The following is a 17730-nucleotide window of genomic DNA, read 5'->3' on the forward strand; positions in this document are numbered from 1 at the left end:
GATGAATATTGCGATAATCTATTGCTCAGCTCGACTTTCACTCGAAGCTTATATTTAGCTTTAACTTGCTGTTTGCTTCATTTAATTTTCTGTATGTATACATATTCTAATTTGGCTTCTATATTTTATTGTGTTCTGCATTTTCACAACCTTTTAATTTGTTTTTCTTTTTATTATGATTGCCTTGGTCTCTTTTTCTATTCTTGGCTCCCAATTGCCCTGGTTTGACCTAATACTAGTTTTTATTATTGTAATGGTTGGTAAAGCTCAAACTTTCGATTTTTTATTGTTCCAGTTGTTGTTTTTTGTAAACTTATTTGTGTGTCTTTAATGAAGCACTTGGTAAATATCTTTTTGAGAATCGCTATATAAAAAGTGATATTAGCGATATGTCAATAAAATGGCTTTGCGTTGAAGCTCATAATTGTTCCTCATGTGATTTCTGTTAAAATAAACAATTATGTGACATTTATTCGAGGTTATTATCAATTATATGAACCTCACGATATCATACATCGCGCCACGCAAACCCCGGTGTGTTTATTTCGTGGTCCTATTTGCACTATAACGCACACGCAGGGTTAGTGCGGAACCCGAGTGTTACGCGCGTCCCGTGAAGGCACCGTGCGGCCCTGTGACGTCAGCCGCTCCCTCCAGCAGCCAGTGAGAGAAGTGATGCTCTGACCGAGAAGCCTCTGCAGCATCTTCACCGAGAAGAGGACGCGCAGGACGAACCCGAGTCTCTCTCTCTCTCTCTGCGTCCCCCGGACCGTCCTCACCCACCAGCACCCGCCCCCCCCCACCGGGTGTCTCCACTGACCGGACAACACCACAACCACAACCACCCAGCGTGCCAAATTACGCATCGGATACCTTTTTCTTTTTGTGCGTGTGTGTGCGAGTCGGTGTGTGTGTGTGTGTGTGAGAGGTTCGAGGCTCCTCTGATTCCTTCATCGACCTTTTCCCCGTCTTCCTTCGCCCCCCCCTCTACCCTCCTCCTCCTCCTCCTCCTCCTCCTCCTCCTCGCCTCTTTGTGGTGGAGTTTTGTTTTATTTATTGTTCCGTGTCGCTGCTGTTGCAGAGGAGCGCCACCATCCTGACATGAGAACGCTCTTCGTCTCCCCGGCTGCAGCGGAATGACACGCACGTCCTCACCACGCACATCCTCCAGAGCTTGATGGAAGACTGACGCTTCTTTTGCACGTTTTGTATTTTTTGGATTCCGCAGCTGCACGGGGGTCTGTCTGGATTCTTCTTCTTCTCCTTTTCCTCTTTGAGTCGATCCTCCGCAGCAGCTCTCCGTCCCTGCGCAGCATCCGTGCACCGCGGACACACACACAGGCGGACACACACCGTCCTCCGGCAGGAAACACAAGGATTTCTCCCCATTTCCCCCCAAATCGCCTCCTCCTCCCCAGGACTCATCCGCACCGCCCGGCTGCGCTGCGTAAAAAAAACAACACAAACCCACCAAGATCTCCACGGAGAAGGGGGGGGGGATTTACACGCACACGCAGCATCCAAGAGAAAGCTCCACCATGATGGCCGGCGGAGCAGTTCAGCAGCAAAACGGGATTTTCTCCAACCCGCTCCATCACAGCCAGCAGCCGCACATGGAGTCCGACCCGCCGGACTCACGCAAGCGACCCCTGGAGACCCCCACGGAGGCCAGCAGCACCAAGCGCACGAACACGGGAGGTAAGAGCTGCAGGGGGGGGTGCGATGGGATGGGATGGGGGGGTGATGGGGGGGGGGGGGGTTCAGGGTGAACGTTGCTCCGGAGGCAGGTTGATCCGTGCGCTGCATCCGGATAACGGTAGAAACACAGGGTTGCGCGATATTTATTTTCCCTATTTAATATGGGATATATATATTTTTTACATCGTGCGTTGAGATAAACACAGGCCTCGGGGAACAATGAGGGGGGGGGGGGGGGTTCGGAGGGAAGCGCCGGTTCCCTCGCGCACATCCTGTCGCTTTCCCGGCAGCAGAATCCGACGTTTTCCCTTTTTTTTTTTTTAAATTCCAAATTGCGTCTTTTTTAGAGATTTTACGCGCAGCCGCCGCGGCCATGCTGGAGCCGCCGGGAGGATGTAAACAAGACGGAACAGCAGATCGGGCTGGTGCGTGGTCTCCGGCTCTCCTCCCGCCGACCGATGACCTTGTGATAATCTCACACATCAGCCACCATCGCCGCTTTGTGTACAATCCGCCGACACGGGCGGATAAACAAGCCGTCGCGTTATAACAGCAGGCCCGTGGCTAAGGGGGGGTGTGGGGGGGCCCATATTAATGCGACAGTGCCTCCGTTGTGTTACTATTGCAGCAAATGTCACTGCCTTGTGTATTTATGCTTTGCAGGATACGAAAGAAAGATGATTATTCTTATTCCTCTAAATTGTCCCATCAATGCTTCTTCTTCATCATCCTCCGGTTATGGATGAAATATGAATATGTTTCCATGGCAATCAACCATATTTGGTTTTTGTTTACATGCTGTCATGCGCCAAGCATTCCCATCACCCATCAGGAGCCGATCCTGCCCATGCACCCCATCATGGACATTTGGACATACAACACACATGTGCATGTGTCACACGAGCGCATTCAGTGGATATTTTTATATCCTCATATTTAAAAAATGCTTTAATATTTAGAATGAGGTCAAAAATCCAGCCTGTTAGTGCAGAATGTTAAATCTGACGGTTTGGATTCATGTTCCTTAAATATGTGCAAGAGAGAGAACCGCAATATTAAAATTAAAATAAAACAGATCTTAGTTAAACTGCTAAAAATATTCTTATCGGTAATATTGTCTAATTACAAGTTACTTGCTGAAATTGGTTAAATTTGACTGTTTTTATGTTAAAATATTCATATTTGAACTCATTGTTTAAATCTGTAAAGGACTAAAAGTCTCTTAAAACAGTTTTTAGTCCTAATGAGACTTTTGAAACTTTTCACTGACACAATTCATTTTGTTTTAGTTAAAATTTAAAAGAGCAAATATTGGTGATATATAGGTCAAATCTGATTTAATTTTCAAAGAATAATAATAGTCCAGTTTATGGATTAAAATATGTAAATAAAATCTGATATCAGTCCTGTAGTGAGAAGCAGGACCAGATCTGATATGAACACAATGCTCTGACTTAGTTTTAAGTCTCAAAGCTGTAAAACCGAAACGTTTCTTGTGACCATTGAGAGTCGATACGTTTTTTTATCATTATGTAAATATCAGTTTTTCGTGGGGACCTCTTCTCAGCCGGGACAGTAAAGAAGGGGACGGTCACTTCTAACAGTGTCCTCAGCCGCCAACAGGAAACACCACAGACGAGTCAGTGTAATAAATAGATGGAGACAGGTTTCGTTTAACTACATCTCGGAGAACCAAAGGCTCCTGCTGTATGTACAAAAAAAATAAAAACATGGCCCCCTGCCTGCGTAGCCGTCAGGCCGCTCGTCCATTTAGACAAATGAAAAGGTTGGGAGTAGGAGGAGGAGGAAGAGGAGGAGGAAGAGGAGGAGGAGGAGGAGGAGGAGGAGGAGGAGCGTGGTCGAGCAGGCTTTTACTCAGACAGAGGACGGCCGCACTGCCACCGGGTCAACAGTCCCTCAGCCAGCAGCATTAGGCTGATGATGGTTTAAAAAGTTGCTCTCAAACACACACACACACACACACACACACACACACACACACACACACACACATACACATACACACACACACACACACACACACTCCCTTCTGCCCCTTTAGAGAAACAACAGAGGAATCAGAGCTTGGTCGCAGGTTTTTGGTTAAAATCTTTGCACTGACGTCTGTTTTTTATAATAATGTTTTCTTTTTATGGTCTCATATTATAAAGTGAATTAATCAGTTTCAGCCTAAATTAGTGTTTTTATTGAACCACTAAGATGTAGAAACAGTTTATATTCACTAACGAGTGTCTATAGATGAAGCTGTATATATATTTGAACTAGAATAGAAGAGATCATGCTACTGGTTGTGTCTCTGTGATTAGTTGACGCCACACACTGCCCCCCCCTGTGCTTCCTCTCTCTGTAGTGGCCTTCCTGCAGCCCCTATTTGAAACTGAAGGCATTGTATTCCCTCTCCAAGAAACTGAGACTCATGGTAAGAGAGACTTCGATTTTGATCTTCTTGCTGTTTTTTTTTTTTGAATCTTTACTGTAACCTTCTTCGACAGTGATAACACACACACGCTCATGTTGTCTTCCTCAAGGACACGTTTCTGCACAGCCAAATCTAAACCAAAATCAGGGTCTGACATCTAAATAGGAATTTAAAGTAACATGTAACACCCTCATACTCTACCCATGACTGTTGCATGCTGATATTGTGTATATATTGTGCGTTTTCAGCTCCATGACATCCATTCTCATGCTTTTTTATACAAATCCAGTGTTTCTTTTGTCATGGTGCCAAACATTACTTCACAGGGGAGTCCTGATGACCTTTGACCTCATGCTTGCCATAACCATCAAAGCGCCGGGGGTTTACGACTGCTGGTGTATTGTTGAAATGTTCATTGTGATGTATGTGCTGGCTGCAGTGTGCACTGTGCAGCTGCTGCTGAGTGAAAGTCACACGACTCGTTAACATGTTAACACTTCTTCACAGGTAAATTGAACCAAGAAAGAGAAAAAACAGCTTTTCAGTACGAAATAGTTTTTAGATCATATTGTTTTTAAACTAACAGCTGCGGCTCAGAAATAAAAATCCAGATGTAAGGAACATCGCGTGGGCCGATTGTTTTCTATCCACGTCGATCAGATCTGCTGCGTGAATGAGAAGAAGCGAGAGGAGATATTTAATTCAAAGAGGACGAGAAAAAGATGGGACTGGGATTTTTTCCACCGAGCTTCTGGCTGGTGTGTGTGTGTGTCTGTGTGTGTGTGTGTGTGGGTGTAAAGCGGTCAGCGCTGGTCAGCTGTCAGACGCTGAGCGACACGGGACCGCTGTAACCCTGCAGGTCATAAATCACGACCACATCTAGTAAACAGCCGAAGGTCTTAAAGACAAAAAAGATCAATGAGTAGCTGCTGTGGCTGCTGTTCACAGACCCCCCCCCCCACCACCACCACCACCACCACCACCAGTAGTACCACCCCCTCTAATCCGCCGACCCAAACCCATTCTTATCTTTGCAACCCCCCCCCCGGCATCTCACCCCAGCCCAGCGGGGGTTCTCCGCGGTATTAAAGGAATTCAGATTTCCCTTCTAATCATGTACATAAATGATCAGAGAGCCTCGATGAGCTTATTGTAAATATTTGAGTGTTAGTTTCAGATGTTTAAACTTAGATCATTTTCAAAAGCCGGACTTGAACCTGATTGACTGGACCAGTTCAAATCTTTAATTCATAATTCAAGGGTCTGCTGCTGTCGGCCAATCAGGGTTCAGGGTTTTTGAATATGTGGAACACCGTGAAAAACCAACGTTAGAAGACCAGAAAAGTGCAAAGTTTTGGTTTTGAGTTCATGCTTTTACATTATCTAGTAAAAGATTTATGATATGAGGATATTTATGAGTCTATTAAACAGGAGCTGGAGATATTGTGAATGATGAGGTAGTAAATTAAACCCTCGTGACTTTAGGGTAAAGATACATCAACATTTAAAATAGTTTAATTTTAAAGCTTAAAATATTAAGAAAATGTACACACTGTTATTGTTTTATACACGAAGTACATGTGTTTTTTTTAAAAGTAAAGGTGACTGAAGCCAGGATTTAAAAACACATAAACATAAATCACTGAGTCGTCTGCATAATGTCGTCTCGTTTTTCTTCCTGAGAGTTTATAACAAATCAGGTACGTTAATATAAGTGGCAGGTGGACATTTGTTGCCATGGTAATGGTAATAAACCAGAAGTTGAGGTTGTTTCTTAGGCTTAAAGCACAAAATGTACGTGTTTAGGTTCAGAAAAAGTTCGCAGTTTGGCTGAAGATTGGTAGCCTACAACTTTAAAGTTAGAGCTACGTAGTCCTTACGTCACCTGACCTCTTCTGTTGCTCCCGTCATAACAACTGCTGCCACTAGAGGCCGCCTGACAATAAATCGTAACAATGAGTGGTAATAAGCTCCGTGCATTGACGACCCGTGTCTCTTGTGTAATAATAGCGTGTTCATTTTAGTTTTAGTTTCAGAAATCTCTCCACGAACACTCAGGTCAGATCCTTGTTTATAGAACTCATCCTGACTCCAACAGAAAAGACTGAGATCCAGTGGATTCAAAACAAAACGCAGCTTTCAGGGTAGAAGCTGCTTGTATAATCCGTTAATAAGTCTTACGTAAGCTCGGACCAAATACACTGGAGCTTTATTTTGTAGTTTTGTGTTTTGATTTCCATGTAGGTGGTCAGAGAGGGAACACGTGGGCGGGAACGCCTCCGGGTTTAACAGGCAGGGAGGAGTCAGCTGACCTCGACGTTCAGACCTCTCGGTGCTTTCATCACTGACTGGAGACCTCGTCTCTCCTCGTCTCTCCTCGTCTCTCCTCGTCTCTCCTTCTTCTTCTTCTCTCCTCCTCTCTTCTCTTCTCTCCTCTTCTCTGCTCGTCTCTCCTTATTCTTCTTCTTCTTCGTCTCCTCATTTCACCCCATCTCTCCTCATCTTGCCTCGTCCCTCCTCGTCTCTCCTCTCCTTCTTCATCTCCTCTTCTCTCCTCTGCTTCCTCCTCCCTCCTCGTCTCCTCTGCTCTCCTCCCCTCTCCTCTCTGTAAGATATAATACATTCATTTAGTAAATGGATTTACTGGCAAGTCGGTGTTGGGAAGGAGGAGGGGGAAATGCCCTTGCCAAGCGACATTAGGGGACTATAGCAGTTGTGTGCGTGTGTGTTAGTGTGTGTGTGTAGTTGTGTGTGTGTGTTACGTAGTTATTTTCGTGTTTTCTCTCTTGAGTGTCGAAGTTGCAAAAAGCAGAGATGGAGTTGGAGTAATGAGGAAGATGAAGGTGTGTGTCGGTGATGTACTGTGCCGCAGATGGAGGCACATGCACAAACAAACCCAACACACACACACAGACAGACACACACACACACATGCTTGCTCGCTGTGTATTGAGCCGTGGCTGTGTGAGACCGGCCCTTTGATGCTATTGATCTTAGTTTTTTGGGACGTCCGCACAGACGCGAGCTGTCGTCCTCACATTGATCGACGGGGGGGGGGGGGGGGGGGGGCTCGAGGAGGAAGATTCACCACGTTCAGCTCAGAACACAAAATACAAGACGACAAAGCTGATACGTTTTAAATTTTTTTAATATAATATTCAGTTTGTGGGATGGTTTCTCACTAAATCTTCATGTGTATTGTTCGTACATCGAGTCTTTGATTGAACGTTGAGCGTAGTTTTTGTGTCAAAGATGGCGTGAGGTTTCCTCTCGTCCTTTCGCCTCGTGCGGAACACGGCGTTCCCTCTGCGACTCGCCTGTTTACTACACTCGCTCGCCCGAGCGTCTCTCGGCTGCTCCCTCTCCTCTCTCCCTCTTCCGTCCTCTTCCTCTCCTCCTCGTCCATACTAATCATGCTCTCCTTCAGACCATCACGACTTCACCCTCCTTCTCTTCCTGTCCTCCTGCACCCTCGTCCCCCCATCATCTCCTCCTCCTCCGCCCCCCCCCCCCTTCGGCTTTTTTCAGCCCCGCCATTGACGACGCTGGCTCGGCAACCGTTTCCGAGGCTGCCGATCGATTCGCAGCCGCCGTCGTTGGGACTCGGCCAACGGCGGCGGCTGCGACTCTCGTTCTCCTCCTCCACCCTCTCCTGTATCTCTATCTTTTTTTTTTTAAAGCCACTGCGTCAAAGTAAAAAAATAAGCCGTTGTGCTGGGTGGGGTGAAGGCGCCCGAGAGGTGGGATGTTCCCACAAAGGGAAGCGTGGTATTGGTGGAGCGGGACGCCAGTCACAGCGAGCTGCTCTCTGATAGGTGGAGAGAGAAGGGTGGTGATGAATATGGATGAGAGAGCGATGAAAGGGCCGATGCAGCGAGGACGCCTGGGCCCCCTCCTCAGAAATAGCCTTGGTCCATGAACAATACACACCCAGTTTCACACACACACACACACACACACAAACACACACACACACACACACACACACACACACACACACAAACACCCACACACAGAAGGGAGAGAAAGGAGGCGGCGGCTTCGGTTATCTTTGTTAGCTTAGCCGCCGTGTCCGCTCCGATTTCTACGCACCCAGCCTGATGATGGGGAACGTGTCCGTATGCAGGCTTCTGATTGGCTCTCACTAAACCTCTATTCAAAGCAAACGCCTCTGTTGTCGTTCTCACAGATTCCCTCCGTTAGGTTTTGTTTACGGTGAACAGATCGGGACATTCATTTCTTTTTACATATTTTTTTCTCTTAGCGATCGTGCTCCATAATTCATCCAGTCTGTTGCTGCCGCTTGCTTCCAGATAAAAGGAGCCACTTGTTATTATTATTAACAAAGACCCGATCGTCACTTCTGAATTGAAACATCTTAAATTACCAAATATTTCCCAAAAAAGCAGCACCAATAAGAAAATGATTTCTGGGAATAAAAACAAAACAGCACCTTAGATGCTGATTTGATTCCATTAACGGAAAAAAGTGGATTTTAGTGACACTGACTCAAACATTAACATGAAAACAACCTTTTTATCATTTAATCACATAATTCTTCCCTAAATGCTCGATTACGGTCGGAGGTATTTTAAGTGCGGCGTCTAAATCCAGTGATGGAGAAATCAGATCCGCCTCTGCACGCCGACAGTCATCTCCTAAAATGTCAGATCTAAATTGAATGGGTGACATGGGAAAAGTGAAACATTCACACGCAGGGAGACGAGGCGAGCGGCACGAGGGAGAGAGAGAGAGAGAGAGAGAGAGAGAGAGAGAGAGAGAGAGCTTCTCCTCCTGCTCGCCATCCTGCTCGCCATCTCTGTGGTTATGAGTGACGACGGCCATCTTTCAGGCTAAAGACAGCTGGTCAGAGCCCCACTGCTGGAGAGCTTTACATGTGTGTGTGTGTGTGTGTGTGTGTGTGTGTGTGTGTGTGTGTGTGTGTGTGTGTGTGTAACCCCTCAACAAAAGAGCAGAGGACTGAGGGGGGTATGTGTTAGACAAAGCCTGCCCCCCCCCCCCCTTAACTCTCCCTGCTTAGGGGAGATGAATATTTTCCAAGGTCCCAGAGCTCCATACCAGAGCAGCCCGACCCCCGTCATCCGCCAAGCAACACGCCGCTACAACTCAGACTCACAGAGGATGTTTCGAGGAAGAGTTGCACAACAGACCGATCACACACACACACACACACACACACACATTTATACCATAAGGCTGTGATATTTTTAGAATGAATCCCTGTGTTTTGTGTCTCTCATTATCTCACAGATTTTCCACGGGCTCTCGTAGATATTTAGGTTGAAGAATAGAGTTGAAATGAGCTTTGATTAGAACATTTAGACTATTGTTGGACTGTAAAACTCCAACTTTATTTCCATTCTCATTTAAATTATTAATCACTGGTTCACGTCCGGTTCATCAGCTGTTTGACAGCGAACCTCACAGACCACGAGGAGTCGTTGGAGTCGGACCGTGATCCATTCATAGTATGATAAACTAAAACTAGGCGTGTTGAAGAGTCATGCATGTGAAGTCAAAGTAACAGAACACGAGAAGGGATCCGTGATCCCCCCCCACTCGCCGCCGCCAACCCCTCAACCCCTCCACCCCTCAACCCCTCCACCCCTGCCGGCCCGGGGACACCAGATCTCAGGACTTGAGCCTCCAATCCCCCAGCATGAAGAGCCTATTCTGGGCCTGGCGGGTCCTAGGGGTCCGGGGGGGCCGTAGCAACAGATTGGACTGTTTACTCATCCAGTTCTGTTGTGGGGGACGTTATATTATTTATTGTGAACGACCTCCATGTCTCCAACGACAACAATGGCCCCCACCCTCTTGACCCACTGAGACTTGGAGATGAACACACACAGTTTTATGAAGATGTTAGTTTTGAACACACACACACACACACACACACAGTACACTCTCTGACACACACTCTGACCTTGCCAGCTCTCAAACGTTATGGGAGTGGTGGGTTGGCCACGTTTTTATTACAACACACACACTCGCACTATTGTACATTTATCGTTTTTCTTTTTTAACACTATAAAACTCGTCTAAAAAAGGTTTATACTTCCTCTCCCGTTGCCAGGAGAGAAGTTTTATTCTCCCGCTGCGTCTCGTTCGACGTCATGAACTTCAGCGACAACCGTGGCGCCCTCTCACCTCGCCGTCTCGCCGAATTAGCACCTTCAGCCGGGTGTCACGTTTCCATCTGCGCCGATCGGATCCGATTAAAACCCTGATTGTGTCCATTCCCATCGCAGACAAAAGCCAGATGTGAGCGGGTGTTAGTGGCTGTAAATTTAACCCTAAAACTTAATCCTCCAACAGCCCTAGAAAAACTGAGGAAAGGCCAAAATGTCCTCACTAAGATGTAACAAGTACACACACACACACACACACACACACACACACACACACACACACACACACACACCATTGACAAAGCAGATGCACAGAAACGTTTTTTTTGTGAAACCCTTCTGACATTCAAACGGAAACGTGTGAACTTCCTGTGTGTTGGAGCTGCAGGGATTTACAGGCCAGTGTGTTTCTTAGAGGAGTGAAAACAAAGACACTCATCACAGCAGCCAATAGGGAACCCTGTACTTACTCAGCTGCACACACACACACAGACACACACACATGCACATGCACGCTCCATTACCTGCCCCACACAGTAGTAGCCGGGGTTTGAACTCGTAATCCCTCTTTTCAGTCTCGATCCCAGAGTTTCCTCAGTGTTGTGGTGGCTTGTCTCAGTGTGTTGTGGTTTGTGTTGTGGTTTGTGTTGTGGTTTGTGTTGTGGGAGCGCCGTGTTGTGTTGGGGCTTGATAAGACTCCTGGAAACCTGCCACTTCACATCAGCTGGGAAAACTAAGACGCCACAAAAGTATTCAGCAGAAGCACTTTGCTCAAAAACACATATAAATAAACTGGAATAAAATAAACATGACATTAAAGTGGCATTTAAGAATCTTGCAGCTGCGAGTGAGAGAATCAACTGGCTGTTGTGAGGCTGTGGATGAGTGTGTTGGAGGAATCAGAGCACACGGACCCACATGGTGTTATAAACCAGGTGAAGGTCGTCTGTGACATAGTGCTGTTACCTCTGGCAGCCATTTTAGAGGTTGTGAGGAATGTGGGTCTGAAAGTTGGGTTTTTATTTAGTTGTTTTTATTATCAATAACGTGTAGTGCAGAGGTGACAGAAAGATATTTGATTTCATTCAGAAACCGTAGTTTTCAATTTGGAGAAAAAGGAAATTCAGAGATTTCGAGGATGAAGTTGTATATTTTGAGAGAAAACTATATTTTCAACGTCCATATATCTATGATAATGTGAAGCTAATGAGCCAAAAGATAAAGTATTTTATTATTTGTAAAACTTTGACAAGATGCTTCACATTCTTCATATCAACACAGATCTTCTGAAATTAACACTCTAAGCGTTTTTTTAATATTTCTTGTCATCTTGACGCACAGAAATCTGCCAAATAAATAAACTGGACTTTCTCAAAAAGGTATAAAAATGAACATGCTTCTTCAACAGAAGTATTTAAACAAAGTTTTAACATCAAACAAAGAACATATCTGTAGCTGGAGCACTGGCCTGGAGTTTCTCTTCATGACGTTATTGCTGCTGTATCTTTAATAAACCCCAGAAAATCCCCCCGTTCAGCGAGAACTAATCCGCAACAATCACCTCGTCTATAATTATGGTGTTTTTCTTGTTCCTATTTGGACTGAAGGTTTACATGCTCATTAAGTTGTCAGCGTGGGGGGGGGGGATGAGACTCTGGATCTGCGATGATGCTTCGTATCAACGCAGAAAATAGTAGCAGAGAACAATGAGTCTAATCTTCTCTCTACACTCGTCCTGGAACCAGAGTTTGATTCTGACAGTGTGAGAGTTTCTGAGTCGACCTCTGGATGTTCCATCGTCTTCTGATGTTCGTAGTTCATCAGTGAAACGAGGACTTTTGTGTCTGAACGCTTTAACAACTCCCAAAGACGTCTTTGCTCCAACGCCCACGGCGCAGAAGTTTTTCACCATCGTCTTTTTTGAATTTGTTAAGCTGGGAGAGGGAGCCGTGCGTGGGCGAGCGATGGGTGACCTCTATCGGATTCTGAGGTCAGCGCAGACGCTGGCGGCTCAGACGAGGCTAGCGGAGCCCATTTAATGGTGAAGTTTGTAGTTCACACTATAAACAGATATAAACAGACGTAGTGAACAAGATAACGCAAATATTTAATTAAATAACACGGTTTTACTCCATAATTCAACTTTAATGTTAAAAAATATCAGTTTATCCTGTTTGATTTATGAACGGTTGCCATTTTCTCGTCTGTGATAATTTGCAGGGTATGAGCATGAATCTATAGACTGACAAATATCAATATTCTATATTAAGAAGCTTATTTAGATTTGTTTTGATTTGTTTATATTATAATCTCTTTTTTTGTGTTTTTTTTTAGTTGCTCTTTAGACTCTCAGACCTCACATTTTATTCTATTCTCTAAAGGCAGAGCTCATTAACCTCAACAGGCTGATCTTCATCTCTCGTCCATGCAGCCGCTTCCTAAAGACAAAGCTTTTAAAAACCCAAACATCCCATCCTTCAGTACCGGGCCGAGTTGAGGGGAGTTGCCACAAATGTATCTCAGATATTCAAGAGCATCTTTAAAGTCACACATCAAAATCTTTTTACTTTCTCAAACTTCTCCTGCCTCGTGTGTGGAAAGACTTTTAAAAAACGACCTGATAGATTTGATAAAACTGAGGAATGTTGATAAAAAAGTCCTGCGTAAACAGACTCGTTGAGGATGGAGCGGTGTGGGAGGACGAGGCTCGAGTGCAGCGCAGCTTCAAGCTCCTTTATAAATATATATATATAAAGTTGGTGCATATTTATAAAAATTGAGTCACTGCCGTTTTGAAACCTGCTAAAAGCTTTATTTCCAAAGTGTAATTGACTCTGCGTTACATCACCCTGTGGAGAACCAGCTCTGCAGTTTAATGAGAGCGACGAGCTGTCGACTCGCTGGCGGAGGAATCTCACCGGCTCGTGGAGCTCAAACATCTGCATCGAGTTTGTTCTTTAACGGCTTCGTCATATGTCAAACTGGTGTTATGGATATTCAGCAGCACGTGTCCCAAGTGAGAAATATTTGATCAGGAAAACATGTTGAAATAAAGAAGAGCCGTCCTGTTCTCAAGTTTGTCGCGGGTTAAATTCATGATATATATAAATAACAAACCCATACAAGGGGTTACCATGCAACAGATGCAAGTGATGAGCATGAGTCACTCAGTACATCCTCTCATGTCCGTGATGAGTCACGTTGCCAAGGTGTGTAGGCTTGTTTGTGAGACGTAGAAAATGTTCTGTGTGTGGAGGAGGTGTTTGTGAGTCTGTTTTGTGCAGCTTTTGTGTTTGTGTGTGTGCATATGTCTGTGTGTGTGTGTGTCGTATTTACCAATTCCCCTGCCTTATTAATACGTGCTGGTTATAATTAGCTAGCCTCTATCTAAAGCAGGTCAGTCCAAGGCTCCGTACTCAAAGTGGGTCACTGCAGCACAGAGAGGGAAGGAGGGGAGAGGAAAGGAGATGAGGAGGGAAGGAGGGGAGAGGAAGGAGATGAGGAGGGAAGGAGGGGAGAGGAAGGAGAGGTAGTGAGGAGGAGACAGACGGTTTCAGGCCACGACCACGATTTGTGATTTCAAGCTCACAAACAAGATGCTTCTGTGAGAGGGAGCGAGAACTCCATAAACATTACGTCACCGTTGTTTTTATTTGTAAGCGACTGATAAATAACCCAAACGATAACAACATCCAGCTCAACTGAGGTTCTCGAGATGAGGTTTGTGTCACTAAATTAAAGATATAAACATAGGTTCACAGTTTTTATGAGATTAATTGTTTTAAAATGGAGTGAAACCATTAAAAAAGAATATCAATGACAAGCTGAAGTTTAAAATCAAGCTCCTTCAGGAGATCTCAACCAAAGTCAAACTTTCTCCATCTGAAATGAAGCCAAAGGGAGGAAACCAGTGTAAGGAAGTTCAGATTAGATGGTTCCACTCGCTGGACACTTGAAGAGCACATACCTCCACCATGTTATCATGATGTTGCTCCTCAGACCTGGTCCATAGAAACGTTTCTGCGATTTCACTGCATTTATAATCGTTCCTATTTACAATTAAAAAGAAAATATAGAATAAAGTTCCTCTCTCCACAAAGTTTTGCAGCTTTTACGTAATCCTGCTGAAAGACAAAACATTAATGAGAACACAACCTTCATGGTGGAGGAGATGAGTTTCCTTCACCCTCCATCAAGCAGAGCAGATGACAGAAGGATGAATAGATAGAAGGACAGTTGGACCTTCAGAGGACAGAGGAGACAAACCTTCAGAGTCTTTACACGATCACACTTTGCTTTCTGATGCACACCAACGAATTCAGATTCTCACTTTGAACAAAGGTTGAATCTAATTCCACAAATAAAACAAGTGGTCGAACTGAGGGCAGGTCGGGTTTGTCTCTCCTCCTCGTCCGTGCTGGAGCTCCTGCAGTTTGTATTTCATCACCGGCTGAGCCGAGGAAGGGCCGGGGAGTGTCGGGTTTCCTGTGCTGCCACTTGGCCGAGCGCTCGGAGACGAGAGCCGAGCCCACCCAGGACCAAACACTCCTCAAACACCAGCTAATCATCGGAACTGTCTCAGGGGCAAAAGTTTACTAGGAACCAAAGACGAGAAGTTTAATTCAGATCGGTTTTTACAGAATTTGACAAAGATGCGTCTCGTTTAGAAGCTCCAAATTAAAACGGGTTTGCAGCTTGTTTTGATTTTGAATGCTAAGTTTATTTTACGGATGTTTTTATAGATCATTAAAATGCTCCACATGTCGGTGATCCAGCTCCTGCTCACTTCGATTACCACTAATCACCAGTTTCTGACTTGTACATGATGTTCATATCAACATGAAAGTCATCGTTATAACTGGGAAATCTGGATTCTACAGAAAACTCTGATATTTCAGAGCTTTGCTGCTGAATAATATGAAAAAACGCCAAGAAACAAACGGACCCACCAGCCAAAGTTTGTGGCTCAATATAATTTCAAATGTTAGCAAACAAACAAATGCCAAACAACGTGGGTTTATAATTTTACTGCACAACGTAAATCTGAAATGTGCATCTTGAGGCTCAATTTGGTCAAACACCAGAATTCTCCTCATGTTTTAACTGAGCTTCAGAAGCTTCTGACTTCTCCTCAGACGTTTTGAATCCACTCTCAGGATTCTGTGGATTCTGAGTCCAGACTTCCTCCGTCTCCCTGTGGAAACCTGAACAAACTCCGAGCGTCTCTCCGCCCGAGGTCTGCACCGTCTGATCGAGCAGAAGAACTGAAAACACCTGAGGGCAAAGACACGCTCACTTTTCAAATGTATTTATAGCGACGTGTCAAATACACCTCGTTGTTATGAAGCAACACAAGTGTTATAGGGATTTAATAGGAAAGAATGACTTTAAATAGCTTTCTGGTATTTAGAGTCATTCAATAAAACTCATTTGTGCATCTTCCGTCTGATTTGACTCCTTCTGTCCACAGCAGGATATTCTGTTATTTCATTAGTCGTCAGTTGCTCGTCTGTAGCAGACGGAGAACACCGGTGTTTCAAGGTGCCCCCCCCCCTCTGGAAGAGACTGTGCCCCTGTAATAATAATCCTATTTTAATCTGCCTCCTGAGGTTACATGTCCTGGATTATCCAACGTGGAGGATGATAGGAGGGAGGGAGGGAGGCAGAGAATCAGCAGCAGGGACAGAACAATGTGTTTAGGAACTGTGGAGCGTTTTTCTTTCATATTATTTCTATAGAATTATGTAAATTTCAGAGAAAACTAAAGAGATTATAGATGTTCTGTGGAGTAATAAATCGTTTTAAGACCTTGAATGAGTGATTTAAGACACTAGTGGCATTTTTCTTCTTAAAGATATTAGAGAAACATAATTTGCATTTGTGATTTTAACACAACAAATCTTTTCCCTCTTGAATTTAAACTTGAAGTCTTTTCCCAGCAGATTCTTTTGGTTTAATTAGTCGAGGCTTTAAAATCCTCAAAGTGTGATCTTGTCTGCTCCTGTTATTTAGGGCACGTGTGTGTGTGATGGTGTGCATGTGTGTGTGTGTGTGTGTGTGTGAGTGTGTGTGTGTGTGAGTGTGTGCACGTGGTGTTATGCATTGACACGGCGCCGCATCCACGAGCGTCGGTTGAATCTGATTGGCTCTAATAGCAGCAGCGAGCAGCGGCGTGTTCCTTGTCTCGCTCCGTGGCGTCCGGGCGATGACGAGGAGCAGATTCCTCCGGCCCGACGCCGAAATTAGATCAGAGCCGATCTGGCGGCGAGCGTTTTAGAGGCCGGGGCGTAAATGGACGTGCAGAGAAAGCGGAGAGATAACGCCGACATGAAATCATCAGATTATGGAAATAATTAGTTGTCATGGATATCAGTCAGTGTTTGATGTGATTGGGCGGGACGGTCGGCAGCGAGGGAGGAAAGTGGGGGGTGTGGGGGGGGAATGGAGTTCTTCTGCTTTGGTTTAGCGATGCAGCACCAGCTCACATCTGTTCTGTCAGAGCGTGATAACTGACAAACACTCGGCCTCCACTTTACCGAACACGAGCCAGAAGACGCCTCGGCACCTTTTGGCTCGTTCCTTATTAAATTGCCTTTGATGCAAAGTGTGATAAATGAAACCAGAGGGCAGGCATGAGGGCAAAGGACTGAATGTGTTTCTCCTCCAGCTTTTATCTGAAGTTAACAGAACCTGTGCTGCAGTAGCTCTCTCTCACTGACTTCCTGTTTCCTGTTTCCTGCTGCAGAGGAAGGCGAGTACTTCCTGAAGGTTTTGATTCCCAGCTATGCGGCGGGTTCCATCATCGGGAAGGGGGGGCAGACCATCGTCCAGCTGCAGAAAGAGACCGGAGCCACCATCAAGCTGTCCAAATCCAAAGACTTCTACCCGGGTAAGACTTCCCTTCCTGCTGCTGCTGCTGCTGCTGCTGATGATGATGATGATGATGATGATGATGATGATGATGATGATGTAGAGGGTGATGATGATGATGATGGTGATGATGATGATGATGATGGTGATGGATGCAGAGACGGATGTAAACAAAGGAAAACTTCATCCTTAGACACTTGGATACAGCAACACTTTTAATTTACATTTTATTATATTGCCAAAGTTGTTTTCATGATTCAAACCCAAATCACACAAGCACAAAATATGGCTAAGAAATAAAAACAAGATATTATTTTTACATTAAACAAGATACCGTCCACAATGTAAAATAATTCTTACATATTTTAATTTGTTGTGTGAATTTAATCCACATTTGTCCAATCATGTAAAGAAATATTCGAACAATTCACCATTACATATCAAATATGTGCAGAAAGACAGGATGAAATCAGAATGAGTTTGAGTTAGAAAAGGGTGAAGTTTCCCCGAAGGATGGATGAAGGATGGACGGAGGATGGATGAAGGAGAGGTAAACAGAACAGCTGTCTC

General features: G+C 44.9%; 1 protein-coding gene across 3 annotated transcripts in view; it reads left to right on the top strand.

Moving 5' to 3' along the window:
• The first annotated feature begins 1538 nt into the window (after positions 1-1538).
• Positions 1539-17730, top strand: part of nova2 (NOVA alternative splicing regulator 2) — a 63653-nt gene continuing 47461 nt past the window's right edge. For 2 of the 3 annotated variants that reach the window (XM_061072824.1, XM_061072825.1), the window contains exons 1-2: positions 1539-1698; positions 17036-17179. In XM_061072824.1, coding sequence (XP_060928807.1) covers positions 1539-1698; positions 17036-17179 — 304 coding nt within the window. Of the gene's footprint in view, positions 1699-4069; positions 4139-17035; positions 17180-17730 lie in introns of all 3 variants that reach the window. The other variant, XM_061072823.1, reaches the window with a different exon arrangement.

This window comes from Limanda limanda, chromosome 6 (genome assembly GCF_963576545.1).
Source record: "Limanda limanda chromosome 6, fLimLim1.1, whole genome shotgun sequence".
Taxonomy (NCBI): domain Eukaryota; kingdom Metazoa; phylum Chordata; class Actinopteri; order Pleuronectiformes; family Pleuronectidae; genus Limanda; species Limanda limanda.